Consider the following 17233-nt stretch of genomic DNA (forward strand, 5'->3'; position numbering starts at 1 on the left):
GTGAGTATAGTTAAGTGATGGACATAGCACAATGTTGGAGATGCAGTACCTAATGGACTTACACTTTTTAATTTGCATGAGGTGTACCTATTTCCATGCAGTTCATGTCTCCGATCCTGTTTCAGAAACCGGGCCTTGGAGAGTTGATCCAGATACCTACTGCCTGGACAGTTCCAACAGAATACAAAATTATTACTTGTAATGGATGTCCCGTGTAATTATAGTGGTGTATGTAAGAGTATGACTCAGAGTTCTGCTTTCTGATTCATCTAACACGGAAAAGAAAATCTAGGCAGGGCAGAAAATCCAAGAGGGGTTTGTGTGACTTATGGTTTCTAATTTTGCCTCTGTTCTGTGGCCCCTGTGTCCCTGAATTGGCTTCACAGTTCTTCTGAAATCACAGAATTGTATAGGTTGGAAAAGACCTTTAAGATCTTTGAGTCCAACTGTAAACCTAACACTACCAAGACCACCACTACACCATGTCCCTAAGCACCTCATCCAAATGTCTTTTAAATACTTCCAGGGATGGCGACTCAACCACTTCCCTGGGAAGCCTGTTCCAATGCTTGATAACCCTTTCGGTGAAGTAAAATTTCCTAATATCCAGTCTAAACCTCCCCTGGCCCAACTTGAGGTCATTTCCTCTCGTCCTATCACTTCTTACCTGGGAGAAGAGACTGACCCCCACGTCTCTACAACCTCCTTTCAGGTAGCTTGTACAATGTAGTTGTACAAGCTACCTGAAGTTGTACAAGCTACCTTGTAGTTGTCCTTTACAAAGCAAAGATACATTTTAAAGAGCTGCATCTGTCTCCTATCCTAAAATGAGGTACTTTAAAGGCAACTGATGACAGGGAAAATAAGAGGGGGGGGGGGGGGGGGGGAAGTGCAGTAGCTGTCTTAAACCAATAGCCAGTAGATCTAATACTTAACTCTGTTTCTAGGATGGGTTTTGCAGTTTGTCTCACAGGTGTGGTAGGATGGATCAGAACTCTTGCCAAAGGCAATGTATGAACTGAAATTAAGGGCTAATGAATGTAATGGTTGCTTACCTTACTACTGTACCTATTATTGGTCCAAAGAGTCCAGAAGAGAGGTAAATGAGGAGAGAATACTGTGTTAAATCTTTAAAACAACAACAAAAAACCCCACCCTGAACAAACAAAAAAACCAAACAGAAAAAAATGCCCCCCCCTTGCAACAAAGGAGAGAAGAAAGCTCACTTGTAAGTTAGAACATATACCTAGCATTAAGTTGCAGCATGTGGAAATAGGGAGAGGATAATGCCGTAGAAAAAGCATCATACAGCTGGACGTGTGCTGTGAGTAATGTGACTGGAGGAAGACAAAAATAAACACTGTTTGGGGCACGTCTGGGCGAAGAAGTGGCAGCTAGGTAAGGTGTTTAGTCGAGGCATTCGCAGGGCACGAAGGACTCCTCGGTCAACGTGTCGGGTGTGAGGGCAGTAATACACACTTACCCTTTTCATACCTTTATTTGCTTCCCTCTGAAAACAGTTTGGTCCTGTGAGCCTTAAATTAGGATTGTAATGAGATACCAAATACTTATTAAAACTTCAGTCGAGCTGCCTGTCTGTACAAATGATGCTGGTAGCAAATTAATGACTATCTAACGAACATGAATCTCGCCTCATATAAAACGTTCTCTTAGAAAGGGGGATTGCCTCTTTCACGAAAGCTCCTGTGTTTGGGTTCGTTTTTGCGCCGGCGGCCGCGGGGGCGGGGGGGTGCCGCGCGCTGGCTCCTCCCCGGCGGCGCCCAGTACCGTCCTACCCGCGCGGCTGGGCCGCTGCTTTCCCCGCCCCTCCCGCTCACGTGCGGTAGCGCCGTCAGGTGACTCGGGTCGTCTGACCGGGGCCATCCTACCTCGCTACCTTCCTGAGCCAATCGGCGCCGCGGAGCTTGATGCCAGCCAATCCGGGGAAGGCTGTGCGGTGTCGAGTTGGGTTGGACGAGCAGAAGGAGGCCCCGAGACGGGCGCTGGTGGCTGGAGGGCGGCAGGCTCGGTCGGACATGGCGCTGCAGTTCGGCGGGGCGAGCGCGGCGGGCACGGCTGAGGAGCCGGCGTTGGTGGGGGGCAGCTTCGGGGCTGCAGACTCGTTCCCCAAGGACTTCGGCTACGGGGAGGAGGAGGAGGAGGCGGAGCTGGAGGGAGGCCCAGGGCCTGGCGGGCCCGGCGGCGGCGCGGGCGGGCCCGGCGGCGGCGCGGGTGGGGCGGACTCCAAGCCGCGGATCCTGCTTATGGGGCTGCGGCGCAGCGGGAAGTCCTCCATCCAGAAGGTGAGGGGCAGCCGGCGGCTCCCCGCCTGCCGCGCTGCCTCGCCGGCGCCGAGCTCTTTCTCCGTTCTGTGTTGTTGTTTGGGCAATTTCTGCTTTTTAGTGTGGGCGCATGTGGCGAAGTTGGAGCGAAGGGAGGCTCCTGCTTAAAGACGCTTACTTCCCCGAATCGACTCCGATCATCTGCCCTAGAGAGGAAAGTTGTGTGGCATAGGTTGTAGTCTCTGTAGTTGTTTACTTTAACGTTTCAGAAATAAAAAATGAAGATACTGATGTGAAATTTATCATGAAGCGTTTTCTTGCGGATGTGAAAGCACCGAGAGTGGTACAGGTGTGTGGTGTTTACTTCCGGTCAGAAGAAGGCTTGAGCTGTTGTTCTGCGGTTTGATCCTTTGACGGAGACTTCTGCTTTTGTATGAGCAGAAGGGCAGCCTCTGGTTTCCTTTAGTACGCTAGACCAAGAGTCGCTGGTCGAGGAGGAAATAAAATGGTTTCGGTGCCTTAGGTTTGTTGGTATCTTCGTGGAGTTGCTAGTGTTTCTTAATAAAAATAAGACAAAACTGACTGTTTTCATTTGTCACGTAGCTCAAGAGAAGTGTAGGGCTAAGCATGATCCTTGTTCCTCAGTGCAAGTTTTGTATTTGCAGTCCGTATTATGAAGTTTTTAGGCCATATTTTTATGGGAAGGTGTTACTAGTGAAATGTGGTGGTTCTCAAGCTGTAGACTTAGGGGCCTCAAACTTTCTTTAAATGCAAATGTGGAATCCTTCAGAGATTTCTGTAAAGGTTTTATGCAGAGAAGCTTTTTTTGGACATTGCAGTATAGCAGGTATGAATCTGCTTCTTTTAGCCATCTTATGCAGACTACTTGGTAATCCATAGACTACTAGACCAATGGGTTCTAAACTGTAGTCTGAAGACTGCTATCTTTTGCTGTAGGCTTGCCTTTCTTTAGACAAGGTTTGCAAAAGGTACCATCTCTGTTAGTGAGAAATTTTTTCCATTGGGCTATTCTGAAATACAGCGGCAGAGTGGGCTGTTATTGCTTTTCAGTCTTTCTAGTTATTCCCCATTATTTGGGCCTAATGCCTCCACGGTATGTGCAAATGCAGTGATTGCACTGAAAGTCTTTTTCCAAGTCTTTAGTCATGTGAACGGCAGTCATTGTAGACTCTCGTTAGAGATCTTATTGTATTATCCACAGCTGAAAAAAGTGAACCCTAAAAGCTAGAGGGAAGCAGTAACTCCAAACTGCAGCTAGATTTTAAGACTTTACAAGTCACTTTATAGATGTAGCTTTTGGACTTTTTTCTTTTTTCTTTTTTTTTCCCTAAATGACCAAGGTTGGTAGCATCAGTTCTCTGAAGACCCATTCAAGTAGTTGTACAGGAAAGGAGCAGTGTGATGTTGAGTATACAATAAGAGGACATAGAATTTATCTTTTGCCTATCAGTTGCCAATCTAGCTTGGGAATTAGAAGCTGTGGTTTTGTTACCTAGGAGCTCATTGTGCTGCTGCCTGAGCAAACTAACTGTGGCAATAATTTGACACTCTCAGAGTATCAAGAAGTTTCTCTTCAACGGCGTCCCTTGCTCTTAGATCTGTCTAGTCCAAAAATGGTCATAACCAGACCTGACCCTTCTGTATGGACACTAATTGTTGATTACCTTGCCAGAGAGTAGGGGTATGCATGATAAACACTGTATCAGGGAAAAGTATTGGCTTTGTGGGGATCTAGAAATTTGTGTGAAAAACATGAATTATGAAATGATTCCAGCCGTCTACTGAGAGCAATATTCACAGGAGGTCTCTCATAAAAGAAAAAACAGTGTTGCTGAGGAGGAACTCTTTTTTTCCTTTGGACAATTGGACTTTCCATACTTGTATAACCTGTGAATGTTCAGTAGTAAATTGAGGTTAGAAGATTTTGGGAATGTGGCGATTGCTTCAGTTTATAAAACAAATTTTTGTACAGACTTATGACTTGTGTAACTGGACTTACTGTACTGTCCTTATGTAATAGGAACCTGGAAAGAGTTCAAACAGAGTACCTGATTTTGGGGGGGGGGGACGGGACGGGACGGGGGGGGACAGGTGGCGTGGGGGGGGGGTGTCATGGTCACCAGACTTGCTGCTCTGCCTTCATAAGATTAGCGTAAATATATTACTGGGGGAGGAATTTGTGTGTGCGGTAGAATCTAAAGCAGCAGCTTGTTTGGAGCTGCTGTAAACCTTTCATTTATACCCATTTTTCTTCAAAGGTGTTAAATGAATTGAATTAGGGGAGTGGGGAGTCAGAGCCAGCTGTCTGTCATGCTTCTGTAGCACGCTCTAATACTTAGAAAATCTTACAGCAAGATATAATGTAGTGCTCCTAATAACTAGTGAATTTCTTTAAAAACTTTGTCTGTCTTGTCTTCCTTTTGCTGTACTTACCCTCTTCCCTTGTCAGCCCATACCCCCCAAATCTCTCCTCGGGGAAAAAAAGACAGCTACTACTTCTGAGACCATCTCATTCATTGTAGCAGCTTAAGAAATCCACAAAATTAAAGCAAAGATTCTGGAAAGCATGAAAGTGACAAAACGGTTGTATGTCTTACTGCTGTTAGGGAATCCTTTGGAAGTTAATTTTCATTGTCACCTGTGAAGCAGCTGTTTGCTTCCAATTAGTAGATTCTCAACACCATCTTGCAATACCGTACCTTTTCTCTCTCTTTTCAGGGACTTCCTTCCATCTGCCCATGCAAGTTCCTTTCTGGACATCAGGGCAATAGAAATAGTCTAATATTACCTCAAGAAAAAAAGAGGTTTACTATGACTGGAAAAAAAAATGGAGTTTGAAAACCCATTCTGCATTTGGACTTATAGGTAAAGGTGCCTATTTTTATGTGCAGAATGATCCTTTGCTGCAGTGGGGAGACTGGTTGTTTATGAAGGGCAAATTGCCTGCTTTGGCTGTACAGACTTCATAATGAAGGCATGCTTCATAATGGCTTGGGACAACTCCCAGTGAAGGGTTCTTCCTTTCGGGTTACTTGCACTGTGAAGATTCTTAGAAAAGTTCTGGCTCCAGTTGTTGTTTCCCTTCTGAGGAAAAGTATGTAGATTTCTCAGATATAAACCAGTTATTTATGTTTGCAGACAAAGTGTCAAGAAAAGGAAAACTATCCTAGTTTTGTTACTTTCTCAGCAACTTGCAATTCCTGTGTTAGATATTCTTCTTGCAGTTTATAGGCGGTGTTACAATGTACCCGATAAGGTGTCTTGCAGTGGCAGGTTATATTTTATCATAAGCTCTTGTAGTAGGGATGTTGTGGAAGTCATGCTTGTCGCTTGATGTATAGGATTATTGTTTGGTGGTCTGGGAAATTTTTGTTTGTATGGATCAGGTCAATATTTGAGCCTGAAGTGAAATTCCGAATATGGCTGTTCTCTGATTTGTAAAACAAACAAACACACACCTGCTTCCCTGGGGAGTCCATTCAAAGCTTAAGGTAGTGGGAATGAACATGTCGGACAAATTCAGCTTGTGATCCAAGGAAGGGTAACTACTTGAAAATTGACACAGAAATTGTGAGTTTAAAAGAAAAAAAAAAAAGGGCAGTCGAAAAACATGGAGGCAGTTCAGAAATACTGCATCAGGAGTGCAGCTTAACTGCAGCAATTCAAAAATAAAACTAAGTGCCGCTGCAGAGAAGTTATTGTAGAGAAAAGGTTGACATGTCAGGAAATAAAAAAAATCCTGAAAACTCAAGAGATCGTGGCAGGTCAGATGTGAATGGGAATTCAGAGGGATAAAAAAAAAAATCTTAAAGAGTATACTGCTAAGAGTGCTCAAGCTGACAGTGAAAAGTTCTTAAAATACGGTAAAAGCAGGAAGCCTGCCAGGAAGTCCATGAGACCGTTGGATGTTGGAGGTGTAAAAGGAACACTTGGGAATGATAAAAGCCATAGCGAGGAAACTCAGCAGATTCTTAGAATTTTACTAGCTTTGTCTGCTCTGCCTGCGTACGCCTAGTCAAAATTGCTTGGCATTAGTGTTAGCTGCGTGCTTCCAATCAGATGCTTCCACAGCCTTTTTATTTGCTTTATTGAAGCTGGGTAAAGTGAGTAAGAGTGGGGGTGGATGCTAGACGATAGAAATGGAGTTTGATCAAAGCTGTGTCCTGGTTCCCCTATTAGTGTAAAAAACAGATGGGGAACATCAATCCAATGAAACGTGCTGCTTTGGGAAGGAGGGGAAAGGGGGATGATGGCATTGCTTCTCAGAGACTCATCTGCTTTAAACTGGATTCACTAATTCTGTCCTACTCCCTGTGGGAGATGCTGAGTTCCAAAGAAGGAACATTGATTTCAGAATGCTTTAAAACTGTGCTGCAAACCCTGAGGAATTTGTAGTCCTTGCAATACAGCCACTACGTATCTAGAACTGTTCTTACTTTTCCATACAAATGTCCTGCTGTTTAGATCCTGGCTTCCTCAAATGTTTGCCTTGAGGAACTGAATTTTTTTCCCTTGGTCTTAAAAATCTAGGCTGACGTACTACTTTGAACCTCACCAAACAATCCATTAACTATGCTGGGTGTGGAGTTGTTTGTCTTGCAGTTTTTTTGACAGAGATTGTTGCACTACATCTCTTTAATGGATGACTTCTGTAACTGTGTGAAACAAGGAGGAAAAAAAAAAAAATGACCAAGTGCTATATAGGGAACATCTTTCTTTTTGCAGTCATAGCGTTCGACCACCTTGCGTTTGTAGTAACTTTTGTAATAGACGGCTGATTTGCTTTAGCGCAATGTTCGCTGTTGAAACTGACTGCTTTTGCTACAGGTTGCTTTGCTGTGGGGTTACGTGCTAGTTCTATTTGCTCAGGGGAGGGCTAAAATCCCAGCGGGGCTTTTTGAGTACTAGCAACGAGCATGTTTTTTATCACTGCAGCTAAACCATTTACCAACTAGTGTGAAAGCTTTCGTCGTTTCTTTAGGGTACTTGAAAGGAGATGGTCAGCAAACATAATTCAGTTGTTAATAGATGACAAACTACCTAGCTGTTCGGGTCTCTAAAACTGAGATGTTATTTTTGTACATTTTTATTGTAGTTTAGGAACAATCTGATTATATTGTGTCGTAATACTTGACACCAGACTAAAAGCAAAGTTTTCTTTAGGAATTTCGAAGACTGGAAAGGAACAGTTCTTAAAAGCTTGCAGTCGCTTAATTAACATGCTGGCGTTATACTAGACCTGAATTGGCTAATATAGCAGAATTTGAAAATACTGTGTTAGACTTGCAAGGAAGAAAGAGTAATTGGGATGTCTGCGTCTTTAGGCAGTAGTGCTATTTAGACTTGTGAAAATGTTTAACTGTATTTGGTTGCTTGGTTCTGGTTGAGGGTAGGTTATTTCCTTAGCTGATGCAGGAAGCTGTCTATTTACCAAAAGGAAACTGTACACTTTAGAATGGACAAACCTATTAGTAAGATTCGAGTCACAGAACTTTTACCAATCTCTTCTAATAAGATAAAGTCGAGACTATTATTTGTGTTCTCTTAACAGGTGGTGTTTCACAAAATGTCTCCCAATGAGACTCTATTCTTGGAAAGTACGAACAAGATCTACAAAGATGATATTTCCAACAGTTCATTTGTGAATTTCCAAATATGGGATTTTCCTGGACAGATGGACTTTTTTGATCCAACATTTGATTATGAGATGATCTTCAGAGGAACAGGTGCTCTAATATATGTTATTGATGCCCAGGTAAATACAAATCACTAAGAATCACAAGGGAGTTTTCTTTTTGCTTTGGGTGTGAGAGGAATGGTCGAGAAGCTAAAAATTTATTGTATAAATAATAATTTATTATTAATAATATATTTTAGATAAGTTTGTAAAACATCTGTTGTGTATGAAAGGATGTATTGGTAATCTAACTTTTGGTGTGTGGTTTTTAGTTTTGTGAAGTGACTGGAACATACGTTCCCAGAGGAGAGAGTGGAAAGGGGCGAGTACCCTGAACTTACCTTTTCTACAATAATAGTGAGAACCTGCTGTACTAGATGGTCTGAATTATCCCTTCCCTCTGCTGTTGACTGCTGTGGAGTTCATTTAGTAACAGCACACTTCTGACCTCAGTTTCAAGTACTGGTACTATTGGGTATCTGGTAGCTTTTAATTAACTTAGGAATTGCACCGTGGGAGATTACCTGGCTATTGGGACCGTCTTGGAGATCGCTGCTGCCTTTTGCTGAACTTGAAGTGTAACCTGTTTTTTGCTCTGAAGTCTAGTTCTGTGTAGCTGAGCCTTGTATAGCTAATGCAACTTAATTTACATAACAGAATCTAAGCTACTTGGATTTCTGACACTCCAAGGTATTCTCTTGTCCCATACTTCTGTTTAGTTACGGAAGTGAAGTGAAGTGAGGCTCTTGCACTGAAATATTTTGTCCTTGTGCAGAATGGAATAGTTATCGGAGATAAAGCCTCGTCACTCATTCCTGCTAAAACTTATTTACAGGATGACTACATGGAAGCTTTAACAAGACTCCACATTACAGTTTCAAAAGCCTACAAGGTCAACCCAGAAATGAACTTTGAAGTTTTTATTCATAAAGTTGATGGTTTATCGGATGACCATAAAATAGAAACTCAGAGGGATATTCATCAGAGGGCTAATGATGACCTTACAGATGCTGGGCTTGAAAAACTTCACCTTAGGTGAGTTAAAGATTCTGGCGTATGTGATTCTACTGTTGCTGATATGCATACATACTAACAGCTTTTAGATGTAATAGTGGACGGACCAGAGCAAAACCTTGTTAGTTTCTTAATAGTGCACAGACTCTTGTTATAAAATACACCGCTGAATTTATGGCCAAGCCTCAGATGTTAGGCTGACTAAAATAAGGCAGGCTACTGTATCAGATTCCAATCAACAGATTTATTCATAAACTCGCTGGTAATTCAAGGTCTTCCTGCGTACTTCTCATTCAGTATAACAGGTCGAATTTGAACGTGTGGCCTGGAGGGGGAAGGAGAGGGGAAGCTGCCTGCCTTCTAGTCCTGGCTAGCGCTGACTTTTCAGCATGATTGGTTTTAAAAGCTGTCTCTTACCTGATATTTGGCTCACTTTTAAGGTGTCTTCCACTGACACCTTTAAAATGAGCTATCTTTTCTCTGGTTTTACTGCTATTTTGATTCTCATGGAGCCTTTAAGTATTGCCAGTATCTCTTGGTGTTAGTGTGAACAAAGTGGAAGGCCAGGAACAGGACTTGAAGAAATCTAGTCAAGCATTTAATGCCTTCGTGATAAACATTCCGTAGGCTAAATGTGTTGTGAAAGCATGTTCAAATTTTTCCTTCTGTTCTCCCATCTCCTGGGGACAGGGGAAGTCTGTTTCATGTTTACTCCAGTTGCTCAGAAACTAGGTTCTTGGTACAGAGGCCAGGTATATTTGTGATAAAGGCATCCCAGCTAAATCATCAGGCCTGAATGTTAGAAAACATAGCTTTAATGTTTCTGTTGCAGTTCTGAAATACTCTTGAATCTTTGTTCTTTTTTCTTCCTTTTCCCCTCCCTCCTCATCTCAGCTTTTATTTGACCAGTATCTATGACCATTCAATATTTGAAGCCTTCAGTAAAGTGGTACAGAAGCTCATTCCACAACTGCCAACGTTGGAAAATCTACTAAATATCTTTATATCAGTAAGTGTTAATCTAACAGAACTTTGTGTGAAATACACGGAATGGTAAGGCAAGTCCTCCTGCTAAGGAACGCTGGCTAGATCTGCCCTTGGGAGATTCGGGTGGCGCTCATGTTGGTGTACTCTGCTGGCCTGGTTGTCTGCATTAGAAGTTCTTTACCACAGCTAAATTGTATTGGTGCGTGCTTTGTGCGGGTTTCTCTAAATACTGACAAAGCGTAGTTTGGCTGGTTATAACTGTTGATATGGAAATTTTCTGCCAGCACGATATACTGATTCGTCTGCTAAGGCACTTAGTAGTGTAATGTAGCTGTACTGGCAAGAGACTTTTTTCATAATATGAACTTGGCCTTGAACTAAACTGTCTATTTCATGTGGCCTGTGAGACTTTTGCCCTTCTTCCTTTAGTGTTTGTGTTTCTTAGAGAATTTGTGACATTAAAATTTGCTGCTGCGTACTTTAAATCAAATAAAATATCACCCTAGAGACAAGGCTGAAGTAGCCTGTCTCATTTAAGTTACGTCTGTGAGGCTGTTGCAGGCATGTGGACAACATGGAAAAAAACAGTTGCGATTGAGAGGAGCTGTGCGGGTCAGATGTGTCGCCCCATGCTACTGTATAATGCTTGTTTCCTGTGTTGGTAGAGGACTGGCTGTGATAACCTGGCCCAGTGGATAAAGGGCACGTTAATGCTCACCCTGCTCAGTGCCGTGAGGGTATGGAGCGTGGCCCTGGTGCCAAATGGATCGTCTGGATATCCTCAGGACGCTGCCTTGGGTATTCAGACTAGCTAGGAAGAAGCGAAAAGGAATGCTTCTGGTGCATAAATAGAAATTAAGCTTTGTCAGAAATCCATAGTGTTTATGTGGTAACTTGCTTAACAGCAGAAGGCTTCTGAACTTAGTATGAGCATGTGCGCTTTCCCAAAGTGCTCAGTTACAAATGGGACGGTACAATTGGCTTGGTGCTTTTCCATACCGATAACCGCCATCATGTGATACTCTTCATGGAGTCATAAGTTTAGAAGCTGACTTTATTTGCTCTGCATATTAAACTACATGGCAACTGCCTCACACAGAAACCGAACTGCCAAGATACTAGAAGTGTAAAATTTAAGTGTCAGCATACTACTTTGAAGTAACTTGTCTCTAAGCCTGGTCCATCAGGTGGACGTGAATGCGTGGCTCTTCTGGAGTTAATAGAACCACAGAAGAGGAAAACTGCTGAATTTGGGTTCTGGAAGCATAGTAAAATGTAACCTTAATTATGATCTGGTAAATAATAAACTAAAAAGAATTCTAACGGAGTCCCTAGCTTTATTTTGTCAACTAGAAGGTGATGTTGATATGTACTATGGCAACAAGGGTATTGTATTTATAAACTTTACGCTCTAAATCTTGATTCTGTCTTAAGCCTCTAAACTGGTTATGTTTTAAACCATTTCCTGCTATTAAAAATGTGAAAGTGTATGAATACTACTTGAGATTTTAAAAATGCAGTTATTTTAAAAATTCATCCAAATTCTTTCTCTTTCTGAAGAATTCCGGCATTGAAAAAGCTTTTCTCTTCGATGTAGTCAGCAAAATCTACATCGCAACAGACAGTTCCCCTGTGGACATGCAGTCATATGAGTTGTGCTGTGACATGATTGATGTAGTGATAGATGTTTCCTGTATATATGGGTAAGTGATGAATACTCTTAGGAAAAAAGTCCTTAAAAGTTGTAGAATAGGTTGCAAACTGTGCAAGTGGTGCTGGCTTTGTCATCCAGCAAGATGCTATCGAGATTGGTCTGTAGAGCACATTGGTTCTGTGAGTAACTAGAATAAAGCCAAATGATTTGGCAGCTGGATTGAGCATTTGTACTCAGTTTGTTTCCCTCCACTCGTGGCCTTAGACAGCCATCTGACATTTGTAAAAGTGTTTCATGTAAAATACGAATACTGCTGTGTCTTGTTTGGCATGGTGGGCGCAAGTATGTTAAAACCTGCAAATAATTGGGGTCGATAGCATGCCACAGCTCGTAATGCGACTGCAAGTTACACTTGCTTTGAGACTTGCCCGCTATCTGAACAGATACCTAGCTTTTGCGAGGTCAGCTCGGGTCTCACTGATTTTCTCTGAGGGTTGCATATAGTGCCTGTTTCTCACAGTTTTGGGCTGAATTATACTTCACAACGGATTTTTGAAGTGGCTCTGGAGAAGCGGTAACTTTATTTTAGAACCGTGGTTGTAGCCTGGAAAATACAGTGCTGCCAAGAAGTACCGCAACATTTAATGGTCTGTCTCCTGATGGGTCAACCCAGGGCTGTGTAACTGTTTGGGGTTTTTTTCATGAGTGAGTGCTTAGAAGTAGCTTGCGATATATCTTTTGCTTCTACGGTAATTTAGCTAACACTGATAACTTGCAGATAGAAAGCAGCATCCTAATCTTTTCTTGTACGTGCAGGCTGGTTTAGCTTAAGACCAAAAAGTGTCCTGCTCCCTGTTCTACTCCCCGCCCACCTCCTAGCCTCACTAAGGAAGCCTTTGTATTAATTTACCAAAAGTAATTTTGCCGAGATGTCACTCAATTGACGTTTCTGCGTAGAAGTCCTGCATTAGAATCTTCAAAACAATCACTTGATACCTTACTGTGGCACTGTAAACTCAGCGAGTAGCAGTGACTCCTTGGTTTGAAGGTAAACTATGCTATAATTAATGTACTATACTACCTCCATTAGGAATGCTCAGCTGTAAGCTGAAAACAGTATTGACTAAACAGCCACAGCTCTTAGTTTGATATCAAAAGAATGCATGCTGATAGCTTGCTCTTAACTGCTCATTTAAGATAGACAGTATCTAGTGAAGGCCTCTACTCTGTTTAGGCCTAGCTTTCCTTAGAAACTTAAGGCGTGATAATGATCTTGCGATAGTATGAAGACCTGCATTGCAGGTTCTTTACTTGCGTACTGTTCAGTACGAGTAATGCTCTTCTAACTGCATTTAACAGGTATTTGTCTTGAAGTGACGTACGCGTGCCTACTAGCTTATGTCTTGGGTTAACTCGTTCTTTCTTAGGTTAAAGGAAGATGGCACTGGAAGTGCTTATGATAAAGAGTCAATGGCAATTATCAAGCTCAATAACACAACGGTCCTGTACTTAAAAGAAGTAACAAAGTTTTTGGCATTAGTTTGCATTCTTAGAGAAGAGAGTTTTGAGCGCAAAGGTAAGGACTTCCCCTCATTGAACAGCTTTTATCTAATGTTTTTTATCAACTATAAAATATTAATATGACTTTACAAGTCACCTTGATTTTTGTGTAACTAAAATTGTTTCATTTCTTCTGGGAGGAATTTTCTCCTTTCCTAGAGATAATAGGTATAAAGAGGTCTTATTTTTAATCTTGTGAATCATCGCTTTAATCACTGTCCTGCTGAAATGACTTGTGTAGCTAATGTGGCCTGTGTCACTACCATCTGCTGTAGTTGAATCAGTAGAATGGAGTAATACTTAAATGATGTTCTGCTGGCAGCTGCTGTATTGTGAATAGCCATATTCTCTACCACGTGTCGCACTGATGTGATTTTTTTTTTTAATGTATGACTGAAGAAATCAACAGTGGTAGGCTAGTACAGTATGTGGTAGGAACTTAAAACAAAGTGTTTAATACATTGCAGGTCTAACCAACTATATAGTTCCTTGGACCTGTAGGACATGACGGTATGAATGGTCTTGCATGTGTTAAGGGTAGAAATGACAGCGTAGGCCCTAATTTCAAAGTGTTTGACTTAAATGGTGACAGTACTTACCGTGGCATTTTTAAAAGAGAAAAAGCAGATGTGTTCTTTTAATAATTGTACTGCATTTGAGCTCAAAGTTTTTCTCACCACAATTAGGATATACATCAATGACATAAAGTGCAAGATAACATTCAAGTGATGGTCATGCTGTACTAGCATGTTTTTGGGGGGGTAGAGTCATGTGTTGTCCCCTCACATGCTGTTTAATTATGAATATACGCCTTGCATTCCAAATGAGTACCTTTTTTTTTCTAAAAACTGAGATAGTCTAAATAAATACTGGCATCAGTAAAACTTTGTTAAATCTTCTGAATCCAAATTCATACTAAAATAAGTAGCAAAATAGCTGTTGGTTAAATAAAACATTTTATATTTGTTTTGAAGCTCTGTTGATTGCATAAATGTGCCAAGCTGAGCACAGTTTTTCCTCTCCCCTCCCCCTCCTTCTTGACAGGTCTGATAGACTACAATTTTCATTGCTTCCGCAAAGCCATTCATGAAGTCTTTGAAGTAGGTGTTGCGTCCCACAGAATCTGCAACCATCAATCAAGCACCTCAAATATGAAAGCAGTGACTCACAATGGCACACCTAGGAATGCAGTCTAGAGGAGAACTAAAGATGTTGGATAGACTTGTCAGCTCTTCACTCCAAAGTTTTGTGGAACAAGAGAAGAGTAGTCTGAAAGCCTGAAGTGTACGTTTCACAGGAGAAGAGTGGTGCTAACTGTGGAACAGCAGCTTGTAACTCATGTTGGACAACTGAAACTACTGTAAAAATACTTTGAGGCCAGTGGAGTTAGAAATGCCAGTTTGAAACCAGCTTTATTGCAAGTGCAGTGGTTTTTCAGTTTGGAGTCCTATTTTAACAGTCTCTCTCTGACTGATTGCCCAGTCAAAACTTACAAATAATTGAGTTTTGCGTGAAACACTGAATAGTCACTTGCTCACCTTTTTTTTTTAATTAATCTGTAGAATATCCATCTTTGCTTAAGTTTACCCTTTTGTCATGAAAGAAAAAAAACCCAAAAGGTGTTCTTATTTAGGCTTGTGAAACTCAGGCTTTTTGTTTGGTGAGACGGGTCTCACAAATCATTCCATAAAGTAGTTCTTGCTCTTGCTGGTGTGCTCAGAGTATTCTCATGAATTCTGTACTTGTTAAGTGGATGCAAGGTAGAGCTCTGTTCTAGTGATTCTGTGTTTGTTTGGAGAGCTGACATGGAGCTTCATTTTAAGAGATCGTGATACTTTGCTTTCAGACAGCGCTTCTTGGTATGCCCCCTTTGATGGAAGGGAAGTATTAAAACCAGAAATAAACTACCTGCTCTCTTTTGCAAAAACATGGATGTCATAAATCTGTGTGATTAATCCTATTCACAAAACAACTGCATGGCTAACTAAACTGAAACGTCTGCCATCTGTTGGAATAAAGCAACCACTTTCCGCTATTCCCAAGCAAAGAAATGACAAAGTTACTGACTTTTAATGGTGGATCTCTCTCTCTACCCTCTGACTGATAATCAAGACAATTCCTAGGAAAATGTCTGAGGGTGTTATCCTTGCATGGCAATTAAGTATCAGTGTGCCACAACCTACTAATAATACTGGACATTGAAAGTGCATTGATTCTATACTGTGGCAAACACCTTCTCGTTTGTCGCCATGCAATCTGAGTAAATAGGTTTTTTTCTGATTTTGTGAATGCTGGCTTTCATGCTATGGGAAGTATATCTGAATTGTTTTAATCTAATTTATTGGTATTATTACTGCAGATGTCATACTGTACATCAGCCTTGCTATGCAGTAAGCCCAGCTACTGGCCCGTAAAGATCTTGCCTCTTTTGACCTGTCCCTATGTGCGTATAGGTGTTGCGAAGCCACTGGACCAACTGACTATACGAGTGCCACTATAAAAGTTTCTGCAAGAAGATCTGTAACTGTAAGCGATCTCTGCAACTGATGTATTTATGTGGTCAGAAATAACCACAGGATTGCTTCTGTGCTTATAGAATGGATTTTCATTGAACTATGTAAAAATTAATATACATGCATTAACATTAGGGTATATGCACATACTGTGTAAATGTTTTTCCTTTGTTTTAAAGATGTTGTATGATACTAAATACATAAAGGATCTGCTCTGAAAGTTACCACAGTCAGCCCGAGACTTGGGAATTCAAGTGCTCTAGTTCAGTTCTCTTAATAGCAGTTGTAGTTCTGAACCTAGGCTGAGCCCCTCTTTGGTAATGGAACTGCAGGGTTTTTTTAAGGAAGTGCTGAGGGCTTGTAAGATTGGGTTTTGTAGCTTGCAAGCTCTATCACAGTGTTCTAGTACTCACGGTGAGAGGAGTAGTAATTGGCAAGATCACAGGAAGGAAGACATTCCCATTTGTGCAGTGAGTTTTCTGTGTTCTAAGTAGATGTGTATGTTCCTCTCTTTGTCTTCACTCTCTACATGATTTTGTGCTAATAAAATGAAAAAAGGTCAAACTGTAACACTATTGTTTCTGTGGGAGGGTGAGACGCTTCTACAAAAGTCTATAAAGGCCTATATGGTTAAGCAAATTTTAAACAGCCATGTTATCTTCGCGGTATTTTTAAAAGAAGTTAAACGCCACCTTCCCATGTGAGGCTTTAAAAGTTTTAGTCAACCTTAGCTTTCCTTTATTGAGAGCTGACTCCAAACTGAATACTCAATTTTCAGAAGATGACTCTAGACTTTAAAGGCATATAAATGATGAAGTGACTTGTTCTCTTCTTTTGATTAATGGTGAGCCTTAGGCTGCGCCCTGAAATTCTGCCTTCTGGTGTGCGTGTTGTGGTGGTTTTTTGTTTTGTGGAGGTTTTTTTGTCAGCATTACCTTACTCTTGAATGGTTGCATTTACTAAAGGTTAATGGTAACATTTCAAAACAGAACACTGATTATTTTCACTATTACCTGAACAATATTAGCTTTAAAAGTTAAATTTGTCTCTAGTAAGGAGCACAGTATTTCTTTAGTTTACTAGAACTAGTCTTAATCAATTTAAGTCAGATGCTGCTATTCAAGTAGAGTGTTATTTACCCCGTTGCTGCTTTAGCGAGGCAGTTTTCAGCTTCTGCTGAAATCTTTATGCCGCCCGGGAGGGGGAAGGATAGGAATTATGCTTTATTTTCTCCCTTGTGCAGGGATCTGTCTTGCCCTTCCTGTGCTGACCTGCTGCAGGGAGAGATCCTATTAGAGATAAGGGAAGGCAATATCACAGTCTCTCCAATAAAAGGACTGAAATTGTAAAGACCATCAACTAGTGCTTCATGTTTCTGCCTGTTGGGTTTTTTTTTTTTTTTTTTTCCCCTCTGAACCTGTAGTGGTACAGATGCTCTGCAGTCTTTTTTGCAAACAACTGAGGATGTGTGCTTCTAAGAAGAAAAAAGGTGCAGACGGGGGAGGGCGTGGGGGGAAAGGTGACT

The 17233-nt window shown here is 41.4% G+C and overlaps 1 protein-coding gene across 1 annotated transcript; it reads left to right on the forward strand.

Annotated features, from left to right (window-relative positions):
• The first annotated feature begins 1955 nt into the window (after window positions 1-1955).
• On the forward strand, window positions 1956-17029 carry RRAGC (Ras related GTP binding C). The gene is made up of 7 exons (XM_075522554.1): window positions 1956-2303; window positions 7855-8058; window positions 8816-9015; window positions 9889-10003; window positions 11542-11684; window positions 13063-13211; window positions 14240-17029. The coding sequence occupies exons 1-7, from the start codon at window positions 2037-2039 to the stop codon at window positions 14389-14391; spliced, it is 1230 nt and encodes a 409-aa protein (XP_075378669.1). The 5' UTR covers window positions 1956-2036; the 3' UTR covers window positions 14392-17029.
• Window positions 17030-17233: the final 204 nt, after the last annotated feature.

This window comes from Mycteria americana, chromosome 21 (genome assembly GCF_035582795.1).
Source record: "Mycteria americana isolate JAX WOST 10 ecotype Jacksonville Zoo and Gardens chromosome 21, USCA_MyAme_1.0, whole genome shotgun sequence".
NCBI classification, from domain to species: Eukaryota; Metazoa; Chordata; class Aves; order Ciconiiformes; family Ciconiidae; genus Mycteria; species Mycteria americana.

What these genes read in the sequence shown, in the direction of transcription:
- RRAGC (XM_075522554.1), top strand. Translation starts at nt 2,037, where the DNA reads ATGGCGCTGCAGTTCGGCGGGGCGAGCGCGGCGGGCACGGCTGAGGAG. An exon ending in GGAAGTCCTCCATCCAGAAG is followed by an intron (nt 2,304 to 7,854) that starts GTGAGGGGCAGC and finishes TTCTCTTAACAG; the next exon opens with GTGGTGTTTCACAAAATGTC. An exon ending in AGAGAGTTTTGAGCGCAAAG is followed by an intron (nt 13,212 to 14,239) that starts GTAAGGACTTCC and finishes CCTTCTTGACAG; the next exon opens with GTCTGATAGACTACAATTTT.